This window comes from Schistocerca serialis, chromosome 4 (genome assembly GCF_023864345.2).
Source record: "Schistocerca serialis cubense isolate TAMUIC-IGC-003099 chromosome 4, iqSchSeri2.2, whole genome shotgun sequence".
In the NCBI taxonomy this organism is placed as follows: domain Eukaryota; kingdom Metazoa; phylum Arthropoda; class Insecta; order Orthoptera; family Acrididae; genus Schistocerca; species Schistocerca serialis.
This window is the reverse complement of record NC_064641.1, coordinates 220,568,759-220,590,473: the sequence shown is the minus strand read 5'-3', so window position 1 is coordinate 220,590,473 and position 21,715 is coordinate 220,568,759. Positions and strand designations below refer to the sequence as shown.

At 41.7% G+C, this 21,715-nt stretch overlaps 1 protein-coding gene across 6 annotated transcripts in view; it reads right to left on the bottom strand.

The window, feature by feature from the left end:
* The window catches only part of LOC126474018 (putative mediator of RNA polymerase II transcription subunit 12), a 951,360-nt gene that overhangs the window by 247,030 nt on the left and 682,615 nt on the right, over positions 1-21,715 (bottom strand). For all 6 annotated transcript variants that reach the window (XM_050101418.1, XM_050101421.1, XM_050101420.1 and 3 more), the window contains one exon: positions 4,278-4,472. In XM_050101418.1, the coding sequence (XP_049957375.1) occupies positions 4,278-4,472 (195 nt within the window). The remainder of the gene's footprint in view (positions 1-4,277; positions 4,473-21,715) is intronic.

Below are 21,715 nucleotides of genomic sequence, written 5' to 3'. Positions count from 1 at the left end.
TCTGGGTAACTTTAGATCACGCCAAAAGAAAATCAGATGCTGATACGATGAAAAACACGTGTTAATTCAGTATTGCACTGTTCAGCTGATATGGCTATCGTCAGAAGGCAATGCAATGAAACAATAATCAGAGGCCAAAGAGCCTGTAGGAAGGTGGAAGACAACAAACACGAGCTAGAAATCACAGAGAAAATAAAACTGTTACTTGTAGTACAAAATAATGCAAGTAGATGGAACATCAGCCGTTTGAAACAAATATAGTAAGTACAAAGATAACCTGGCTGGTAAAATGTTACTCTGATTGATTGTATCCACAGAGGCATCGAATTGTTACTGTTTTACTGGAAAGTAACGATTAAACAACCGCAACGGCGAGGAACACCTCAAATCTTAGTGTATAGACTGTTTGCAGTCCTGCATCGGCGTAAATGAATTTTACGAACCACGTGTACGAACAACATGCCCGAGAGCGGCTCGTTTTAACTGTGCTGGCGGGGGCATTTGCCCATTGTACAGTTCAATTTGAATCGTGGACGATAAATAGTTTGGACAAGAAGAGAATAGAAGCTTTTGAAATGTGGTGCTACAGAAGAATGCTGAAGATTAGATGGGTATATAACATAACTAATGAGGAGGTATTGAATAGAATTGGGGAGAAGAGGAGTTTGTGGCCCAACTTGACAAGAAGAAGGGACCGGTTGGTAGGACATGTTCTGAGGCATCAAGGGATCACAAATTTAGCGTTGGAGGGCAGCGTGGAGGGTAAAAATCGTAGAGGGAGACCGAGAGATGAATACACTAAGATTCAGAAGGGTGTAAGTAGCATAAGTACTGGGAGATGATGAAGCTTGCACAGGAAAGGGTAGCATGGAGAGCTGCATCAAACCAGTCTCAGGACTGAAGACCACAACAACAACAATGCCGTGCCTTTCACTTTCACCAAACGGAGCAAAAGTAGTCAGCATTCGAACCTGATAAATGGAGGCGGCGTAGCAATAGATCTAAACATCATGACAATCAGTTTTTTTTTTTTTTTAAGATTCCTTTTTTCTCATGGTAGAATGACACGCGCAACATCCAATTGGTACATTTTCAACTAAAAAATTTGTAGTATATTTAATATACTCTGCAAGCCACTGTACACTGCATGGCGGAGGGTAATAACGCACTAATTTTATCGACTGTTAGCCCAATTGCATTCGTGTATTGAGTGACAGAGAAGAAATGACCGTCTTTGTACATTTGTACGCACTGTAACCTCTCTTGTATCATCCTTGTGAGCCCCACGCCAATATACAGGGTGTTTGAAAAAGAACTCCGTAGTTTTAATGTGTCCTAGAATGTGTACAAACTGACACACACTATTCTAGTTTGTGATGTCTGATTCATCTACTCTCCGAGTTTGGTTCCGCTGCAGTTGGCAGGTCTACTTGACCTTGAAACGGCACCAGTGCTGTTTTTCTCCGCTGTTCCCTTAGTCCAGTCTAGGTGTGCGTGCAGTGCAGTGCAGTGCAGTGCAGTGCAACTCAGCAACAATGTGTACTTCGCAACAAAAAGCGCAGTGTGTTAATCGGCTCGTGAAAACTGAGTGAGTTACAACAGAGCAACGTAATTTTAGTTGCCAGTATGGTGGTGAACCACCTACAGCAAAAACTATCCGTGACTGGCTAAAGTCTTTCAGGGAAACCGGTGGTGTTTTACAAGCAGAACCACCAGGTAGACCGAGAACTTATGAAGATGATTTTGAACAGATCCGTGTTTCGTGTGTTCGGAGCCCGAAGAATTCATTGACCAGACGTAGTCTACATTTAGGAGTGCCTAAAGGTGCTGTGTATGACGTGCACGAAAGACTTGAGTTGCGCGCCTACAAATTGGCCACCACGAAGCCCAGACTTTTGGGACCACATAAAAAATGATGAGCACAGTGAAACGATCAGAGAGATCAATCATTTACAGGATTACAGGAAAGAATCGTCGCGGCGGTTGGGACAGTTACACCTGAAATGTTGGTGAACGGGTGGCGAGAAGTGGAATATCGGCTCGACGTGTGTAGAGCAACAAATGGATCCCACGCGGACGTCTACTAACATCAAACAAAAATTGAAGGAATTCTCTTTCATGATATGTATTCATTGATGTAATTTTACATTAATTTCCCCATTTAATTTATACTTAAAACTAGAGAGTTCTTTTCCATAACACCCTGAACAATGGTGGCAGCAAAATGGTCGCAATGTCGTCTTCGAATAGTCTTAACGTCGCCGTCGTTCCAAAGATTCCCATTTAAGTTTCCCGGCACTTCTGTTGCACTATTCTGTCCTGTTGCGTCACCGCACGCGTTCGAGGTCTCTTAGCATTCCTACTTGATAAGGACTCCAAATGCATAAGAATTTGTCACAGTCAACTTTTGCATGCAGTTTCCTATACGCACTCAAGAGTCTTGGCCACAACCCTCAAACAAACCTGAATCTTCCATTTGCCTTCCGTAATACTGATTTCACGCGGTCATCCCATTTCAGATCGCTTCTTAGCATTAGCCTACCTCTAAATATTTACCCGGTATGACGTGCGTAAGATATTTACCACTTCTCGTATAATCAGGTAGTGTCTTCTCTGTGTTTTGTTTACAACATTTTTCAGATTTAACCAGAATTTTTTCTACGTTTGTCTAGTGTGAAGTGAATGTTCTCTGTTCATCTTTTAAGTAAGTTGATACTGACAATCAGTTCATCCAAAGAGAAATACTTCCCTAGATTTCTTGGTAACCTTTTTGCCTCTGGCGACCATAATTCCTGTCCATTTTTGTCACTAATCGCTCTCTCATCGATGACACACTCGATAAGATAACGTTTGTTTGTAGTCAGGTGGGCTTTTGTTTGTAGTCAGGTGGGCTACAATAATTCTTTCACCTGTAGATTGTCGGACTACTTGTTATGGGCTATTGCTAGACAACCTCTTCAGTGTTATTTCGCATGACTATTTGTCCTTACCGCCGGTAAAGTATGCGTAGTTTTCCCAGCTGATACTGGGCAGGATAAACTCGCCACGTACTCTTATCGAATTTAGGCGTCTCTGAGTAACTCAAAGTGATTGCGTAAATCTTCTGGTCGCTAGCAACATTCGATTACTGATATATGACCATCGGCCCCCGTTTCTCTATCCTCAAATTCGTTCGCAGGACCCAATGTTTCTGCTTCTCATTATAAACACTCCAGCTCCTCGAGAGTTCAATCTATCTTTCCGACACACGTTCCACGTGTCGTCATAAGACGTAGACTACGAAAGGAATTCTTAGAATTGTGAATACAGAGGCAACAGATGTACAACAGACTGTCAGCCGTAAAAATGCCGATCCTTGTGAATTATTAGTGGGCTGAAGATACCTCCGTGTAGTTTACCCGTATAAAAGCAGAGTGGGAGTGGCTCATTTGCATTGCGATGTGACATGCATGGGAGTTACACGAGAGTAAGCAGTACACGCGCTCCTATGTTTTACGGATGCATATAGTGACGTATGTCTACGCAACAAACAACTCACACGCACCGTCCGAGCGGCGCTAGAATTCCCTCTCCCGCAGGTCTGTGCTCTTCAAATGGCATACGCAGTGCAGATGTTTAAGATAACACGTATTACCTTAGCTTACATGATCAAAAAAATTGGATAGATTTGTCTGTGGTGCATATACGTCGTGTCAGCGGTATTTCAAAGACCACGTCAAATGAATGCCGTATGGCTCCCAGCTTGATACAAATCTTTGGTTGTGACGCCACGTCGGCGGTTTGCGTGTCAGATTCGCGCTGGTTCTTTTATCAGACAGCTACTGATTTGGTCTCATAATGCTGCATGGATCCCATTACAGATCTTAACACCATAGAAAAATATCTGAAGTGTTCATGTGAAGTTTGTTTACTTTTATGAGAGTAGGATGCAGACAAGTTCTTCGTTCTGAAGTAATAAATTAATGGCATTATCTGATGACTGCTATTATTCTATTTATGCATACTGCAGTGTCTTGTTATAAATCCTAATGTCCCTGAAAAAACTAATCAGTGCGTTTTTAAAAAATTCTTCTTTATTCCTATCCTAGATATTTTTTAGTCAATGCCACCGACTGAAACACTCATTTATTCATCTAGAATGGACTAGCATCTACTGGAAACAAAATTAGGCATTTCACAGGGTGACAAACGGAATTTTGTTTTCCAGACGTGCCGGAGGCAGTAATATCAAACTTTCTGATCCAGTCGTTAAAAAGAGCTCTAACGTTAGCACTTACCTCTCACCCAGAGATTCCGCCTCCTCGTCGTCTTCGTCCTCAGCTATCGCTTCCTCTTCGTCTTCGACCAATTCCTCTTCGTCGTCCACGTCCTCTACGTCTTCGACGTCCTCAATTTCTTCCTCTATTTCCTCTGGCTCGTCGTCAACTACTTCCGTCTTCACTTCAACAGGTGGACTTTGTTTCTCCCCTGGCCTGCAAGAAATTACAAATAGAAACATAACTCTTAAGTTGGTAAAAATGTTTTAACAAAATCTTCGTTTCAGCCTGTCACCTCTTTCCACCCTAGCTTCCAACCTTTGCTGCAATCTTGTATCCTACAACAGCTTAAGAAGTATACAATCTTCCATCCTATAAGCGCAAATTTATAGCTAATGATTTATCTCAGTGCTCGAAATTCGATACGCTTAGACCCCCTATAACGCAATGACAAAGTAGCAAGTGGAGCGAGATCCCTTATTTTCAGATAAGAATATTAACTGCAAGAACCATATTCGGCAAAATAAAAAGCCAAAGAAACTGGTACACCTGCGTAATATCGTGTAGGGCCCCCAGGAGCACGCAGAAGTGCCGCAACACGACGTGGCATGAACTCGACTGATGTCTGAAGTAGTGCTGGAGACAACCGACACCATGAAACCTGCAGGGCTGTCCATAAATCCGTAAGAGTACAAGGAGGTGGAGATCTCTTCTGAACAGCACGTTGTAAGGCATCCCAGGTATGCTAAATAATGTTCATGTATGTGGAGTTTGGTGGCCAGCGGAAGTGTTTAAACTCAGAAGAGTGTTCCTGGAGCCAATATGTAGCAATTCTGAATGTGAGGGGTGTCGCATTGTCCTGCTGGAATGGCCCAAGTCCGTCGGAGTGCACAATGGACATGAATCGATGTAGGTGATCAGACACCAGTCAGAGTCGTTGCTATACGTACCAGGGGTCCCACATCACTCCAACTGCACACGCCCCACACCATTACAGAGCCTTCACCAGCTTTAACAGTCCCCTGCTGACATGCAGGGTCCATGGATTCATGAGATTGTCTCCATACCCGTACACGTTCATCCGCTCGATGCAATTTCAAACGAGACTCGTCCGACCAGGCAAGATGTTTCCAGTCATCAGGAGTCCAATGTCGGTGTTCATGGGTCCACGCGAGGGGTAAAGCTTCGTGTCGTGCAGTCATCAAGGGTCCACGAGTGGGCCTTCGGCTCCGAAAGCCCATATCGATGATGTTTCATTGAATAGTTCGCTCGCTGACACTTGTTAATGACCCAGCATTGAAATCTGCAGCAATTTGGGGAAGGGTTGCACTTCCGTCACGCTGAACGATTCCCTTCAGTCGTCGTTGGTTCTGTTCTTGCATGATCTTTTCCCGGCCGCAGCGATGTTAGAGATTTGATGTTTTACCGGATTCCTGATATTCAGACTCGTGAAGTGGTCCCCACTTCATCGCTACCTCGGAAATGCTGTGTCCCATTGCCCGTGTGCCGACTATAACACCACGTTCAAACTCGCTTAAATATTGATAACCTCCCGTTCTAGCAGCAGTAACCGATCTAACAACTGCGCCAGACACTTGCTTTATATAGGCGTTGCCGACCGCAGAGCCGTTTTCTGCCTGTTTACAAATCAAATGGCTCTGAGCACTATGGGACTTAACATCTGAAGTCATCAGTCCCCTAGACTTAGAACTACTTAAACCTAACTAACCTAAGGACATCACACACATCCATGCTCGAGGCAGGATTCGAACCTGCGACCGTAGCAGCAGCGCGGTTCCGGACAGAAGCGCCTAGAACCGCTCGGCCACAGCGACCGGCTGCCTGTTTACATATCTCTGTAATTGAATACGTATGCTTATTCCAGTTTCTTTGGCGCTTTAGTGTAATATAGTCGCTAACATCGACTGTTACAATCAGCAATTTGTGTTCATATTGGCGGTGTTTCGCCATTGTACCTAATGTAATCACCGTTACATACACCGATGTAACTGAAAATTATAACAGCAAGGAGAATCAACTTGACTGGAATCGAAGATGTGGTAGATGACAGTACAAAACTGATTCGAATCAAACAAGTGTACTTAGCCCATAATGGCTTCTGAGATCCCGCTCAAAACATTGGCAACAATTACATCTTATTCTAATTAAAAGGAAAAATCTGCGTTACTTTCTTCATACACGTTCTTTCCTTAGTGCAGACTGTGGCACGGATCATGCAAAAGTGCGCTTTGTGATTAAAAAGTTCCACTCTGCCAGAACAGCTCGCAAAACAAAAATTAATCTTTGCCAAACAAGAAACACTGCTGCAGTGTAAGTATTTAGTGGCGAGATACGAAAAGAGATGGCTCCCTGGGACCCAGCCGCTCATATTTCTGAAGACTGGCAGAAGATAAAATCGCTTCTTACCGTTACGGCTGTAAATGTGTTCGGTAATATGGAAGCAAGATCCCAGGATTGGTTCATCGAGAACGTAGATGCTCAGAAACCTATCCTTGAAGCTAAAGGTCAGGCCACTGTCATCTGGCATAAGAACCATGCAATTCTACACGCAGGGAGCTAAGCAAAGCAAAGGCAGCTGTTCAACGCACTGTCCGCAACTGCATCAATTCCTATTGGGGGCAACTTTGCACTGGCATACAGAAGTGTTTCAATGCTGGCGACATTGGTGGTGTGTACCCGGGCATTAAACGGGCCATTGGACCCATTCTAAAGAAGAGAGTACCACTCAAGGAAATAGAGGAAAAGTCATCACAGATCGAAATCGTCAATTGCACCGCTGGGTAGAACATTACTCCAGCCTCTACTCACATCCCATCAACAGTAGTCCAAACGCAACGGATGATGCTCCTCACAAGGGAACCTCCCCATCGCACCCCCCTCAGATTTAGTTATAAGTTGGCACAGTGGATAGGCCTTGATAAACTGAACACAGATCAATTGAGAAAACAGGAAGAAGTTGTGTGGAACTGTGAAAAAATAAGCAAAATATACAAACTGAGTAGTTCATGGAAGATAGGCAACATCAAGGACACTGGAAGCGCAGGAGCGTCGTGGTCTCGTGGTAGCGTGAGTAGCTGCGGAACGAAAGGACCTTGGTTCAAATCTTCCATCGAGTGAAATAGTTCCGTTTCAGCCGCGCTCGCGAGTGGCCGCTGTTAACTGTTGCGCTGCGCTTCAGTGTTTACATCGCTGTACTTGTGCTTCGCCGAGTGCTGTCCGTCCGTTAATCTCCGTGTTCGTTCCTGTTCCTTGTGATCTGATCGCTCTTTCTGGTCTTGCTGCTGCTACGTGGAATTTCGGTTGTTTAACCGAAATTGCTTCGCTGAATTAACCATGGCTACAAACCTCAGGAAGAATACTCTGGTATTTGCGTTTGACAAGGAATCCCGTCCTGTTCAGCCGACATCCCTGGAAATAGATGACTGGATTACACAGGTAATTGGATTAAATTCTGAAACCGTTCATACCTGGCAACTGGATCAGGAAAAATACTGTGTTTTTGTCAAGTTAATCAGTGCTTCGACTGTTGATAAAGTGTTACGAAAGTGGGGCTATGAAGTAGATTTTGTGCATAGAAATGGTTATAAAAGTAAGGTTTCCATCTATAGAGCGGACATTCATTACAAAACAGTTCGTGTCTTGAATCTTCCCATTGAAATTGAAAATGATAAGATTAAGGAAGCTCTTTCAAACTACGGAGACGTTAAATCAATTGCAAATGAAAGATGGTCGCCTCGCTTTAAACTGCAGTGTTTTAACGGTGTCCGCAGTGTAGAGATGGACGTTAAGACGAATATTCCGTCCCACATAACTGTTTGTGGGTATAAGGCACAAATTGTTTATACAGGTCAGGAAGCTACATGTCATATATGTAACGAAACCGGCCACTTCAGACAGGAATGTCCGCGGCGAACTGTTGTTCTTAAAAGTAATTTGATACAGCGTCAGAAGCTTACCTTAAATGATCTGTTACCAAAGAATAGCCCGGAACAACTGGTTGAGGATGTTAACGCAGCAGGCCAAACTGATGTGTTCCTTCACGATAACAGTCAATTTACCCCGTTAACAACAAAAGGAAACCCTGTTGCCACTACTCGTGAAACTGAAACGCAACCGAAAAAACGACCTCTGGAGATAACTGATAGTTGTTCAGAGGACGAGCTGTCTTGTCCCACTCCCTCACTACGCAAGCAAAAACAGTGCGATGAGGAGGCAGAGGAACCTGAAGGCAAAATGCGAATAGAAACTGATGAACAGAAAGATAATACACATACGGTACCAGAAAATGAAGGGGGTGTAAACAGCATTAATTTGCAAGAAACAACAGGTGCAGTAGGCGATTGCAAAGATCAGAATCTATCTGATAATAAACAAATTCAGGGAGAGGTTGCAAAACTGCAGTCTCCATTTGTTTCCCTCGATCAGAAAGTGAGTGAAATTCATAAAGAACGAGGAAGTGGTGGCCAAACTGAAATCACGGTCAACACCTCAGGGCAGGCGCCGGCAACAGAAATTGCGAAAGCGTCTGCTGCTGCTCCAGATAAGCCGCGAAGTAAAATACCGACGCAACCAAATGAGAATGTAGCTCGTAACCAAGGGAAGGGAAAATCCGGTAGGGGCGACCCAAGCCCAAAGAATGTTCAGTCCGAAACGGTCGTACACGAATCACTGGAGGAAAAATCAGAAAGTTTACCAGGAAATCATTCTGCTTGCGTTACAAGAGAAAACATCAGAAGCAGAAAAAAACGGGACAGTAACTAATAAACAGATGGAAGTGTTATTCCATGTTCAGCCTTCCGAGAAAACTGTTACAGCTTAGCTGAACCCTGAACCAAAGGAAACTAAATTAGTTCATCAAAACAACTACATAGTGAAAACACAATGACGCAATCTTATTCTGTCACCACTATAAACATAAATAAAATCACGACCGGTTTGAAATTATCGGCCCTTAAGGAATTTCTGTACGAATCCGCGACGGATATTGCCCTATTACAAGAAGTTCTAGTTTCGGACTTGGTAATTCCCGGCTTTGTCAGTTACATAAATGTGTCTCCCGAAACAAGTGCTGGAACAGCTATTTTGGTGAGGGAAGGGATTACAGTAAGCGAGGTGGAACGACTGGAATCCGGAAGGGGAATAGGACTAAATATCTATGATGTGACTATCATCAACTTGTACGCCCCTTCAGGAAGTTCTCATCGAGCTGACAGGGCACGTTTCTTCAAAGATGACCTGATATACTTGTTAAGGAAATCGCCAAGACAGTTATTACTAGGAGGTGATTTTAATTGTGTTTTAAATCGAAAAGATCAGTTACCTAATTTTAATTTCTCAAGTGAATTAAAACTACTAGTTACTGGTTTAGAATTAAAAGATATATGGGAAATCAAATACCCCTCCACTGTTGAGTTCACTTATGTCACGGCAACATCACGTAGCAGGATTGATAGACTATATATTTCTAAAAATCTTGAAACTTCCGTGACAAAAGTAGAAACCATTCCTACGTACTTTTCAGACCATTCAAGTGTCTTAGCTTGCATAAATCTAAAAAGACAGCCAGTTCACCGATTCAAGAATCAGTGGAATTTGAACACTTCCTTGTTAGTAAATCATGATTTAGAAGATCTGATTAAAGAAACATGGGCAATATGCCTGCGAGCCAGTAGTAGATATGCCACTGCTATTGACTGGTGGGTTAAAATGGCAAAGCCAAAGTTGAAGAAAGTTCTTATTCAATACAGTGCCCAGAGCGCAAGGGAAATGAAATGCTATAGAGTATTACTATTCCGTTTTGAGAGATCTATATGATCAAGTCTCCGCAGGTTCCTCACTTCGGATAGCAGACATCAAAAAAGTCAAAGCCAAGTTACTTAATATCAAGAGAAGTCAAATGGAAGGGTTGAAAATAAAATCGAAGGCAAATTCGGTGTCAGAAGATGAAATTACTTCCCTATATCATTTAGTGAGGCATACGAAAAACGGGAGAAGGACTTTTATTGATGAAATTCGAACAAAACACGGTACGACTCTCAGAACCCAGCACGATATCATGAACGAGATTTATCGCTACTATTGCGAGCTATATTCTGTACATCAAAGTAGTGATGCTGCCTTGGAAGAATTCCTTGACATCCTAGCCCCACAGCTGACAGAAGATGACAACGAAAATTTTCTAGAGGTTGTCAGTGAAGAAGACGTGTATGAGACTCTGTGCGCCTCACCACCAAAAAAATCCCCAGGACCGGATGGTCTGCCAGCAGAGTTTTACATCCGTTACTGGCCAATAGTAGGTGCGAAAATCACGGACATTGTAAATGAGGTTATTCAGGGTAAAATGATTCCGGCTGAGTTTAAGGAGAGTAAAATTGTTCTGGTGCCCAAAAATAATGGAAAAAAAGATTTAAATAATTTTCGTCCAATTTCACTGCTGAATTCTGATTATAAATTAATAGCTAGAATAATAAACAAGAGAATTTCATGCCTTACAGATAAAATTATTAGTCAACATCAGAACTGTGCGCAAGGCAGAACCATTTTTCAAGATCTAGCGGAATTCAGGGATATCATTGCTATATCTTCGGTAACAAACATAAAGTGTGCTTTATTGTTTTTAGATTTTTATAAAGCGTTCGATGTAGTAAATCATGAATATCTTCTACAGACATTGAAGAAAATAGGTTTCAACGATAGGGTCATACAGTTGATTAAGAACATAGCAACTGGAATAAATGCTAAAATAGCGGTGAATTGTCAACAATCCAGGCCGATGCAAATACAACGAGGTGTTCCTCAAGGAAGTCCTCTGTCCATGTCGCTCTTCGCCATTTCGCTGGAACCTTTCCTCCGCCATGTCCATGCTAGATTAAAAGGCTTAACATTATCAGGAAATAAAACCGTTATAAGAGCCTATGCTGACGATATAGGGGTCATTATAAGGAACAATGATGAGGTAACCACGCTAGCAACAGTGATTGATTCGTACTGTAGAGCATCTGGAGCCAATGCAAACGAAAAAAAAAGTAAGATGTTAAATCTCAGAGGTTTTGATAATATAAACGTCGAGTGGGCAAAATTAGTCCCACAACATAAAACACTTGGGATCACCCTGACAGCATGCCCTATGAAAATGACGGCTTTAAATTGGAAAGTTGCAGCAGATAAAGTGCAAGGAGCCATTGTAGAGAATTTAGCTCGTTATATGAACCAAGTTCAAAGAACACAGTATATCAACTCATGCATCCTTGCTAAGGCTTATTATACTGCCCAGCTGTTTCCAATACCGAGAATGATAGCGAGGAGAATAATGTCTAAAATCACCAACTTTTTGTGGAGAGGTGAAGTGTTCAGAGTACCTGCTAAAGTAGCCACTTTAGATCCTAAAAATGGTGGACTAGGATTAACTGATATAACGGATAAAGCCTCTGCTCTTTCTATCAAAAGGCAAGTTAATTTAATAAGAGACTCGCGAGAAAGCATAACCAGCCAACTTTTCGAGATCATTAAACCTCCAAGCCTGCTTCCCCCGATTGACGTGCAGAATATCAACAGTCGCTTACAGCACGTGAGGATTTTCTATGTTGAGTTTAGTTATGTCAGTGTCGAACTCAGGCAGTCCCGACACTTAACATCGAGAGCCATAATGCGGGAACGAAAGAAAAGCGAAGGAAGGAACAAAATATAACGACAATTTCCAAACATTGAGTGGACTGAGATTTGGAAGAACATTAGTTCTAATGTGCTCACGTCTAATATAAAAACGTCATGGTACAAGACGGTTAACAACATAGTTTGCACCAATGAAAGACTGCATGCAATCGGACTCTGTGAAACAAATTTATGTCAACAATGCCATCTAGTTGACACAGTAATTCATAGATATACTTGCAGTGGTCACATGAATAGTTGGAAGTGGATCCGGGAGCAAATAGCTCTGATTACAAGAACATCCCCTGAGTATGTATCGCTGTCATTGATACACAGGCCTGAAGCACGCTATTTCCCAGATGCAAAAAATAACGCTGTGTACTGGTTGCTGGGAAACTTTATTAACTACGTCCTTAACAAATTAGGATCCGATAGCCTCATAGAGTTCAAGGTATACATGCTGTGTGAGTTCCACAAAATTAGAAGCTATTCGAATCACAAGAAAAAGTTCGGCAATATGTTAAAAATTGTATTTGAAAGAATGGGCATTGGTTAATATAAAAAAGAAGGCTGTGTTGACAATGATGTATTGTAGTTACCTTAAGGATACTATTTACGATTTTACAGTATATTTATGATGTGTGCTTTTCTACTTCAGAGCGTAGTGTTTGAAACTTATAAGCTAATGTACAGAACTTATGTGACATTGAGATGTGTGTCTAATAGTGTCAAAACACAATACCTTGAAGGTGCATTATTGGTTATACTAGAAATTTGGAAATAGACAGTTTTTATAGAAATGTCCTTATCGATTGGTTAAAACCATGAGATTCTATCTGATAAATGTAATATATATCTCCTTTCCGCCATTCTCAAGTATTTCAGAAATTGCCTAATATGATTATTAAATTGTTTTATATTTAAAATTATCCCACGAACTTGTTGATATCCATCATAAAGAAATTATGCTTCTGTAAAGATTGCAGCTCATGTAATTCAAAGTGCAGATTTTACTTCTTCAGGTTGAAGTTTAAATGCCTTAAAAAAAATTTTTTTTTCTTAACGTAATTCTTTCTGGTAATTTAGTCAGTAACACAATGTTCTGTTGTCTTTCCTTAACGTCAGCATAATTGAAATGATCAAACTGTTTTGTTTAAATAACTTCATGTATGTATAACTTAGTATGTATTTGGAATGTGTAACATTGTTTTTTTTAATAAATGTTTTAATAAAAAAAAAAAAAAGTGAAAAGTTTAATTTTTTATTTTCAGTATATGTGACTAACTCTTATGTTTCCATCACTTTTTTTGGGAGTGATTATCACATTCACAAGAAAACGTAAATCGGGCAAGGTAGAAGAATCTCTTTACCCATTCGCCAAGTGTACAAATTAGGTTGGTCGACAACATATTCCTGTCATGTAACGCACATGCCGTCACCAGTGTCGTATAAAATATATCAGATGTGTTTTCCTGTGGAGGAATCGGTTGACCTATGACCTTGCGATCAAATGTTTTCGGTTCCCATTGGAGAGGCACGTCCTTTCGTCTACTAATCGCACGGTTTTGCGATGCAATCGCAAAACACAGACACTAAACTTATTACAGTGAACAGAGACGTCAATGAACGAACGGACAGATAATAACTATGCAAAAATAAATAAAGTAAAATTTTCGCTCTAGGGAAGACTTGAACCAAGGACCTCTCCTACTGCAACTACTCACGCTACCACGGGACCACGGCGCTCCTGGGCTGCCAGTCTCCATGATGTTGCCTATGTGGCCGATGGACTACTCGATTTGTATATTTTGCTTATTTTTTCACAGTTCCACACAACTACTTCCTGTTTTCTCAATTGATCTGTGTTCAGTTTGTCAAGGCCTATCCACTGTGCCAACTTATAACTAAATCTGAGGGGGGTGCGATGGGGAGGTTCCCTTGTCAGATGACACCTCACCATGACTTGGATGCCACGCCTCCTATGGAGGAGCTACAAAGAACAATTGCACAGCTCAAATGTGGGAAGTGCCCTGGCAAAGACAACACCTCCACAGAAATTGTAAAACTTAAGCCATTTTTTCCACTGTTTTTCAACCTCTTACTGAAATGTTGGGCTGAGGGTACTGTGCCGCAAGACATGCACGATGCCAGTATCGTTACTTACACACAGGTAAAGGTGATCACGGCAATTGCAACTGTCACCGTGGAATTTCACTTCTGAGTATACCTGGAAAAACATTTGCCCGTGTAGTGTTGGGCAGACTTCAGAAGCTTGTCGAGAGCATATACCCTGAGGAACAATGTGGGTTTCGTCCCCAACCATCTACAGTTGATATGATCTTCACACTCCGGCAAATTCAGGAAAATTGCCGCGAGCAGAAAACCCCTCTGTTCATTGCCTTTACCGACCTAAACAAGGCTTTCGACAGAGTTAGCAGAGAAGTACTGTATGCGGTACTTTCGAAGATAGGGTGTCCTCCAAAGCTTTTAAAGACGATCAAGGCTGTTCACGAAGATATGGAAGGTGCTGTGGTCTTCGACGGAATAACATCTGACCCTTTCGCTGTGAAAAGAGGGTTCTCGTCAAGGCTGCGCAGTGGCTCCCACTCTGTTCAATATTTTTTTCTCAGCGCTCCTCAAAGTCGCTTTTGGCGAAACTAACCTAGACATTCATCTGTATACCAGAGCTGATGGGAAGCTCTACAACATTTCTCTACTCAGATCCAAGCGCTTTCGAGAAGATTTGTTTGTAAATAGTCTTATTTGCTGACGATGCTGCATTTGTAGCGCATACTCAAGACGATCTGCAAGAGCTTGTGGATAAATTCTCTACTGCATGCAAGCTCTTCTCCATGTCTATAAACGTAAGATCCGCCTGTCATCAAACTGGACGGTTCCTTGTGGAAGGTAGTCGATAAATTCTGCTATCTTGGTTCAATAACGAAAGAAGATCTCTCCCTGGATGACGAGACAAATTCAAGAATAGGAAAGGATGCCAGCACTTTTTGAAAGTTCCGCACACGAGCATGGGACAACAAACATTTTACATTGTCAACAAAAATGCTTGTGTATCAATCATGTGTGTTGAGTACTCTCTTGTATGGAGCGGAGACTGAAGTCGTATGCCAAACAGGAACGAAAGCTCAACGCCTTTACCTGCGTGCTTACGGAGCATCTTGGGAATATCATGGAAGGATCATGTGACAAATGATACGGTTCTGAAAACTGCAGAACAACAGAGTATCACTGCCACGCTCAAGCAACGTCTCCTGCGGTGGTTAGGATACCTGCATCTTATGGACGGACTACTCACGTCTGCTCAGGCGCACATTACTCAGTGAAATAGCAGAAGCAAAGAGACCTCGTTGAAGACCTTCACTACGCTTTAGGGATTGCGTCAAGCGTGATATGAAAGCATTTAATATTGGCAGTGACAAGTGGGAGCAACTCGCTGACTATCGCAGCAAATGGAGGAAACTGCAGATGAAAGCAAGACGCATGACCAAGTATGGCTAAACAACTTAGCTGCAAAACGACGGCGCAAACATGAGCTTATGGCTAACTCTCCTGCTGGGGACACTCACTCACATTTGCCTCGCCTGTGGGCGACAAGTCAGCTCTCGCATCGGGCTTTTAAGTATAGGCAACAATACGTAGAAGTGAAGGTTTTGGAGGTGGGATGCAATATTATTTTTGCCTATTCATATGTCTAGCTTAGTGAATGGAAAAACCGCTTAGACCGATTTAATACTTGTATTATTTACAGTAATTTGACATGATTTTTTTACGATTTATTTAAATTCAAATTTTGAAACAAATGGATTTTCGTTTCGAAAATGTAAATGTATATGATTAGACAAAGACAAGATTCCACTCCGCCTATAAAACTTAGCTCTCTACCTACTGACGCCGATCTTAACGATGACAACGTACCGGGAAGGTTATGTCACCTCTTACAGCAGGTGCACTTAACTATTGTTTTATTACTATTTTATCGTCACATACATCAACAGATGAGAATTTTTGTAGACTCAATGAGAAAATATTCTTAAGGCATTACACACGTTTTGCCATCTGAAATATTTATTACATATTTGAACTTCATTACTTCGATGAATTTATTATTTCTGTCTATGAAACTGGGTTGATGAAACTGAATGCTCGATCAGTTGTTTATCGTGTCTCGTGAGCAGATTCTCAATAACTCCTCTTTGTTTTCTTTTAGATTTCTGAGATTGTGTGTGGAAAAAGTCGCATTTCGCTTACAAACTTCCTGTTGTAAATGTTAAATAAAAACGTGTGTAAAACTAAAAATTTATCAGAAGTCAGTAAACCGAGTAAGTTAGGCAGTTAACAGGCATGACTATCGTTCTACTTGACAAGGAACATAAAGAGGAAAGAGAAAGTTGAGTCCACGAATTCAACGCAAAATTTGTCCAAATCGCGCAATCAACAGACGTGCTACAAATCAAGGTAAGAATCACTTGGAAGAGTATGGAGTATCTATTTGTACCTCCAGTATTTGCAGAAGACTCATTACCGCCAGCCTTCTAGTACGATGGCCGAAAAAGAAAGCCAAATTTAACGTCTGGAATGGCTAACATGAGACACGATTGAGATGAAAATGTTAAAAACTGTTTGGGGGATTATTGGAGAAATATAATGAAACCTATTTTACCGCTTCTTAAGAATCTCAGAGTAAAATGAGATTAGTGGAGACTGACAATTGTATTGAGGCCACTTCTATTTGATACCATGTGCTTTATTCTCCTGTTTCTTCCCACAAAACAAAGCAAAAACTTCTGTTTCCAGACGTCCCCATTCTCTTGCATCAGGGCAGCGTGCTTATTGGACGGCACATATCCACTGAAATGAGTAAGTGTGTCTCGCAAATTTGTATCGACTATGTGAAGCATTCTATTGGCACTACTCTAGTAGAACGTCTTCCTTCAAAGTGAAATAACAACATACACTACTGGCCATTAAAATTGCTACACCATGAAGATGACGTGCTACAGACGCGAAATTTAGCCGACAGGAAGATGATGCTGTGATATGCAAATGATTAGCTTTTCAGAGCATTCACACAAGGTTGGCATCGTTGGCGACACGTACAACGTGCTGACTTGAGGAAAGTTTCCAACAGATTTCTCATACACAAACAGCAGTTGATCGGCGTTGCCTGGTGAAACGTTGTTGTGATGCCTCGTGTAAGGAGGAGAAATGCGTACCATCACGTTTCTGATGACTTTGATAGAGGTCGGATTGTAGCCTATAGCGATTGTGGTTTGTCGTATCGCGACATTGCTGCTCGCGTTGGTCGAGATCCAATGAATGTTAGCAGAATATGGAATCGGTGGGTTCAGGGGGGTAATACGGAACGCCGTGCTGGATACAAACGGCCTTGTATCACCAGCAGTCAAGATGACAGGCATCTTATCCGCATGGCTGTAACGGATCGTGCAGCCACGTCTCGATCCCTGAGTCAACAGATGGGGACGTTTGCAAGAGAACAACCATCTGCACGAACAGTTCGACGACGTTCGCAGCAGCATGGACTATCAGCTCGGAGACCATGGCTGCGGTTACCCTTGACGCTGCATCACAGACAGGAGCGCCTGCGATGGTGTACTCAACGACGAACCTGGGTGCACGAATGGCAAAACGTCATATTTTCGGATGAATCCAGCTTCTGTTGACAGCATCATGATGGTCGCATCCGTGTTTGGCGACATCGCGGTGAACGCACGTTGGAAGCGTGTATTCGTCATCGCCATACTGGCGTATCAGCCGGTGTGATGATATGGGGTGCCATTGGTTACACGTCTCGGTCACCTCTTGTTCGCATTGACGGCACTTTGAACAGTGGACGTTACATTTCAGATGTGTTACGACCCGTGGCTCTACCCTTCATTCTATCCCTGCGAAACCCTACATTTCGGCAGGATAATGCACGACCGCGTGTTGCAGGTCCTGTACGGGCCTTTCTGGGTACAGAAAATGTTCGACTGCTGCCCTGGCCAGCACATTCTCCAGATCTCTCACCAATTGAAAACGTCTGGTCAATGGTGGCCGAGCAACTGGCTCGTCACAATACGCCAGTGACTACTCTTGATGAACTGTGGTATCGTGTTGAATCTGCATGGGCAGCTGTACCTGTACACGCCATCCAAGCTCTGTTTGACTCAATGCCCAAGCATATCAAGGCCTTTATTACGGCCAGAGGTGTTTGCTCTGGGTACTGATTTCTCAGGATCTATGCACACAAATTGCGTGAAAATGTAATCACATGTCAGTTCTAGTATAATATATTTGTCCAATGAATACCCGTTTATCATCTGCATTTGTTCTTGGTGTACCAGTTTTAATGGCCAGTAGTGTATATCTTGATATGAGGTGGTAGGTGCCATGAAGATTCATTACAAGAATTCAAAGGAAGCATAGCTGTTTCACAAATGAAGTTCCTTGTAGAATTCTTGTCCGATTCAGTCCTGATTATTCTTCATAGATCTGCTAGCCTTGCCACACAGTATTAGGAAATGAGGCGAGAACGTTTAAAAAAAGTGGTGTGGAATTTCTCAACCCATTCCAGTGGCAAATGTTGCAATAGAGGCATTGTACATCACGAAGAGGCATACTCTCAACACTCCGAAAGCGTGCACTACAATGTAAGTAAACAAAGATATTGCTTGCTGCATAGTCTCATTTCGCGTAATGATTATGCCGTTGTCATCAGAGGAATTCGGGCGTTGTGACGATAAAATGAGGATGGTTTACAACACAGACAGTCCACACTATAGTTGCCACCTGAACAATCTGTGCGGCGGCCTGTAGATTACCATTTGTGCATAGCTTTCAGAGCGGTACTCCTCGGTATATGCAGCATTATTTGGTGGTAAAATGTCAGTTTGCTGTATCTGACCCGATTCGGTTATTTATTTTATTCATACTGAAATTGTATTATTGTACTGAAGAGGCACCAACCAGTGACACGGGCTGTATGAACTTTATTCCGATGAACTGTAACTGCATTCGAGCATTTCTTTATACGATTTACAGTTAGTGCCGATGCTTCATGTGTATAGTCCGCGCCCTGGTTGCAGTATATGCTCCACTGGATTATTAATAGCAAAGTTTGATATGTAAAGTCAAAATGAAGCTGGAATGAAAGTTACTTTCAATATCGATGAAAATTACGTGATAGTTCTTGTGTAAGCTGTTCGTTTCCAATACAGGCGGCAGATCTAACTGCTACCCATGTCACATCAGGACCAAAGTACGCTCAAGTTACGTTGGAGTGACGCACATATTCACCGGGAGAGTTTCGCTTTAGAGTGGTATTCGTAATCTAAGAGAGGTGCAACATAGCATTGAGTTGCATTGGAACTGGTCTTTAATAACAGACAAGCCTGCTGAGCTACAAATACCATTCGAAAAATGAGGCTCTTTTGATTAACGTGAGTATACTACATAGAAATAACACGTAAATCAGTGTGGACCACACATGAAGAACCACATAAGATGGACGCTGCAGATAATAGTCTCCACGTTTGCGCATCATTGCCTGCGAAACTAGAAACGGATGTGTTGTAGGTGTAGAAATTCTGCACTCTGGGTCCAAAGGACAGACACTGTCGCTGTCGCTGTCTGGAATACCGCAAGAACCACCCTGAATAGTTACTGAACGCACAACACCATCTTCGTGAGTACTGCTAACCAATAGGCTAATAATTCTAAACCAAGGTAGCAAAAATAAGTAATTACTTAAACAAGTGGTAAATAAGTGCGTTTTTCTCTAAGTGAAACACCTTTTCGTGACTTCCCCCAAACGTATCGATTGTACTTAAATACTAGTGCGACGTGTCAAGCAATGAAATGTGCCACTAAATTGAATGAACAGCTTAAGTGGTAAGTCTAACGCAGTTTGCAATGATATTCACTTTACATCTCGAGATTCAGTGTAAGAAGACCAGTCTAGAATGTACTGCAGATTATGCGTGTAGCATTCATACGGAACTATTACAATTACTGTAAATCATAAGAAATGGACAAGCAACGTTCAATAGTGATAACAGTTTAACGAAATATAATTCACCCTAAACATGTTGCCGATTACTGCATTTTCGAATGAATTTACGTTATTAAAATCATGGAATCCTCTATCCACCACGGGCAATATATTGTTTGTTTATATTGTATAATATTAATATTCTACGAACGAACTTAGACAACTTATCGTTAGAATATTTAAGAAAACCTGTACACCACACAGAAATTACGCAGCGTAGTAAGTTAGGTTTCCACTGACATAGCGGCAGTATTGTAAGTCTTGATTCCGGCCTACAGTTACCTGACATTTCCCTTCTGTCCAGTGGATGGCGATACGTTGCCATCGAATGAAGAGAGTATCTTTTTTCCTCACTGCAATAGCAAGAAATGCCACGAATGTACTTCGTGTCTTACTTTGCAGTACAACAGTGTTTTCAGCAATACGACAATGACCAGGTGGGAAAGTGGGAGACACCACCACCTTTGATGATCCACATCTGGTGATGCGTCCTCATGAAGATAACAGATCCTGCTCAAAACCCAGTGACATCATAAGCTTATACTTCATCGGCCATACAGGAACGTAGATGATAATCGATACTCTGCAATAAAGTGATCCAGTCATTCAATCCTATTTATTATGGCGAAATCAACGTCTGAGCATGCTTAAACGGAGCTTTCTGGTCATGCAGGGAAGAAAGCAAACCCTAACAGTTAAGAGATGCCTTATGCCAAGGCTACAATCAGAGAGGTAAGAAGAAAGCTGGAGGTAAACCGTAATAGAGGACCGAATTTCGCAAAAAAATTTTATAACAAAACATTTACTGAAGCACTTTTACAATGTAAGGTCTTAATCCTACTGAGAAATTATTTAAAATAAAAGTTGACAAGTGAAGAGGGCCAAACGGAATTTTATGAACCGTTTTTATTGCTATTACGAGACAATTTTATTTGCGCGTTGAAACTTTGTCTGATTTTTAAGTGGCCACAATTCGTACTCCTTTCGCATTTTTCTCCTTGCGTGTTTCTTTAGTTTACAGTTAGTTATTGCGAATGGCGCGATGCAGTAACGAAGCATCGCAAAATCAAGAATCCATTTACTTGACCCTTATACTGGGAACTTACGTCGCACGAGTGGTTCCTACATAAGGGGCCTATATTTCTGATTCATGCAACGACTTATCACCTCTCGACTTTCGACTCTTAAGTTTTGTGAGTGGACTCTTAAGATGTTTTGTCTCCAGATGAGCTCAAAGTCCTTACGGTATACGGCTGATGTCGCTGATACATATTCAAGTTTCCTATGTGTTCTAATTTTCCAGACGATGCCTTTTTACTTCTGGAACGCGCCGTTTGCCTATATCACGTTCAAACAATTGTTACTGGGCAAAAAATATTACACTATTTTTAATTTTCTACTGTTTCTCAAAGCATTATTTAATAATGGAATATTTTACCCCTACTTTCTGGGGAAAAAAGGTTGGTGCGATCACCGCTTTTTTATTACTTTTTTAATTTTTGCCTATACTTTTGTCCACTACAAGGTCAGCTTTTGGTATATTATTTTACTTCCTTACAAAAACAGCTAATAAAAGTTTATTTCACTAATTTAAGCACTAGTAGACGCTATGCACATTTATTTTTGGAGCAATTTCTGGCTAACATAACTAATTTTGACGTTGTTACAAAAAACTGTCTAGGAAAGATGACACTCTCCACTGCAAATAAAAACCACTGCT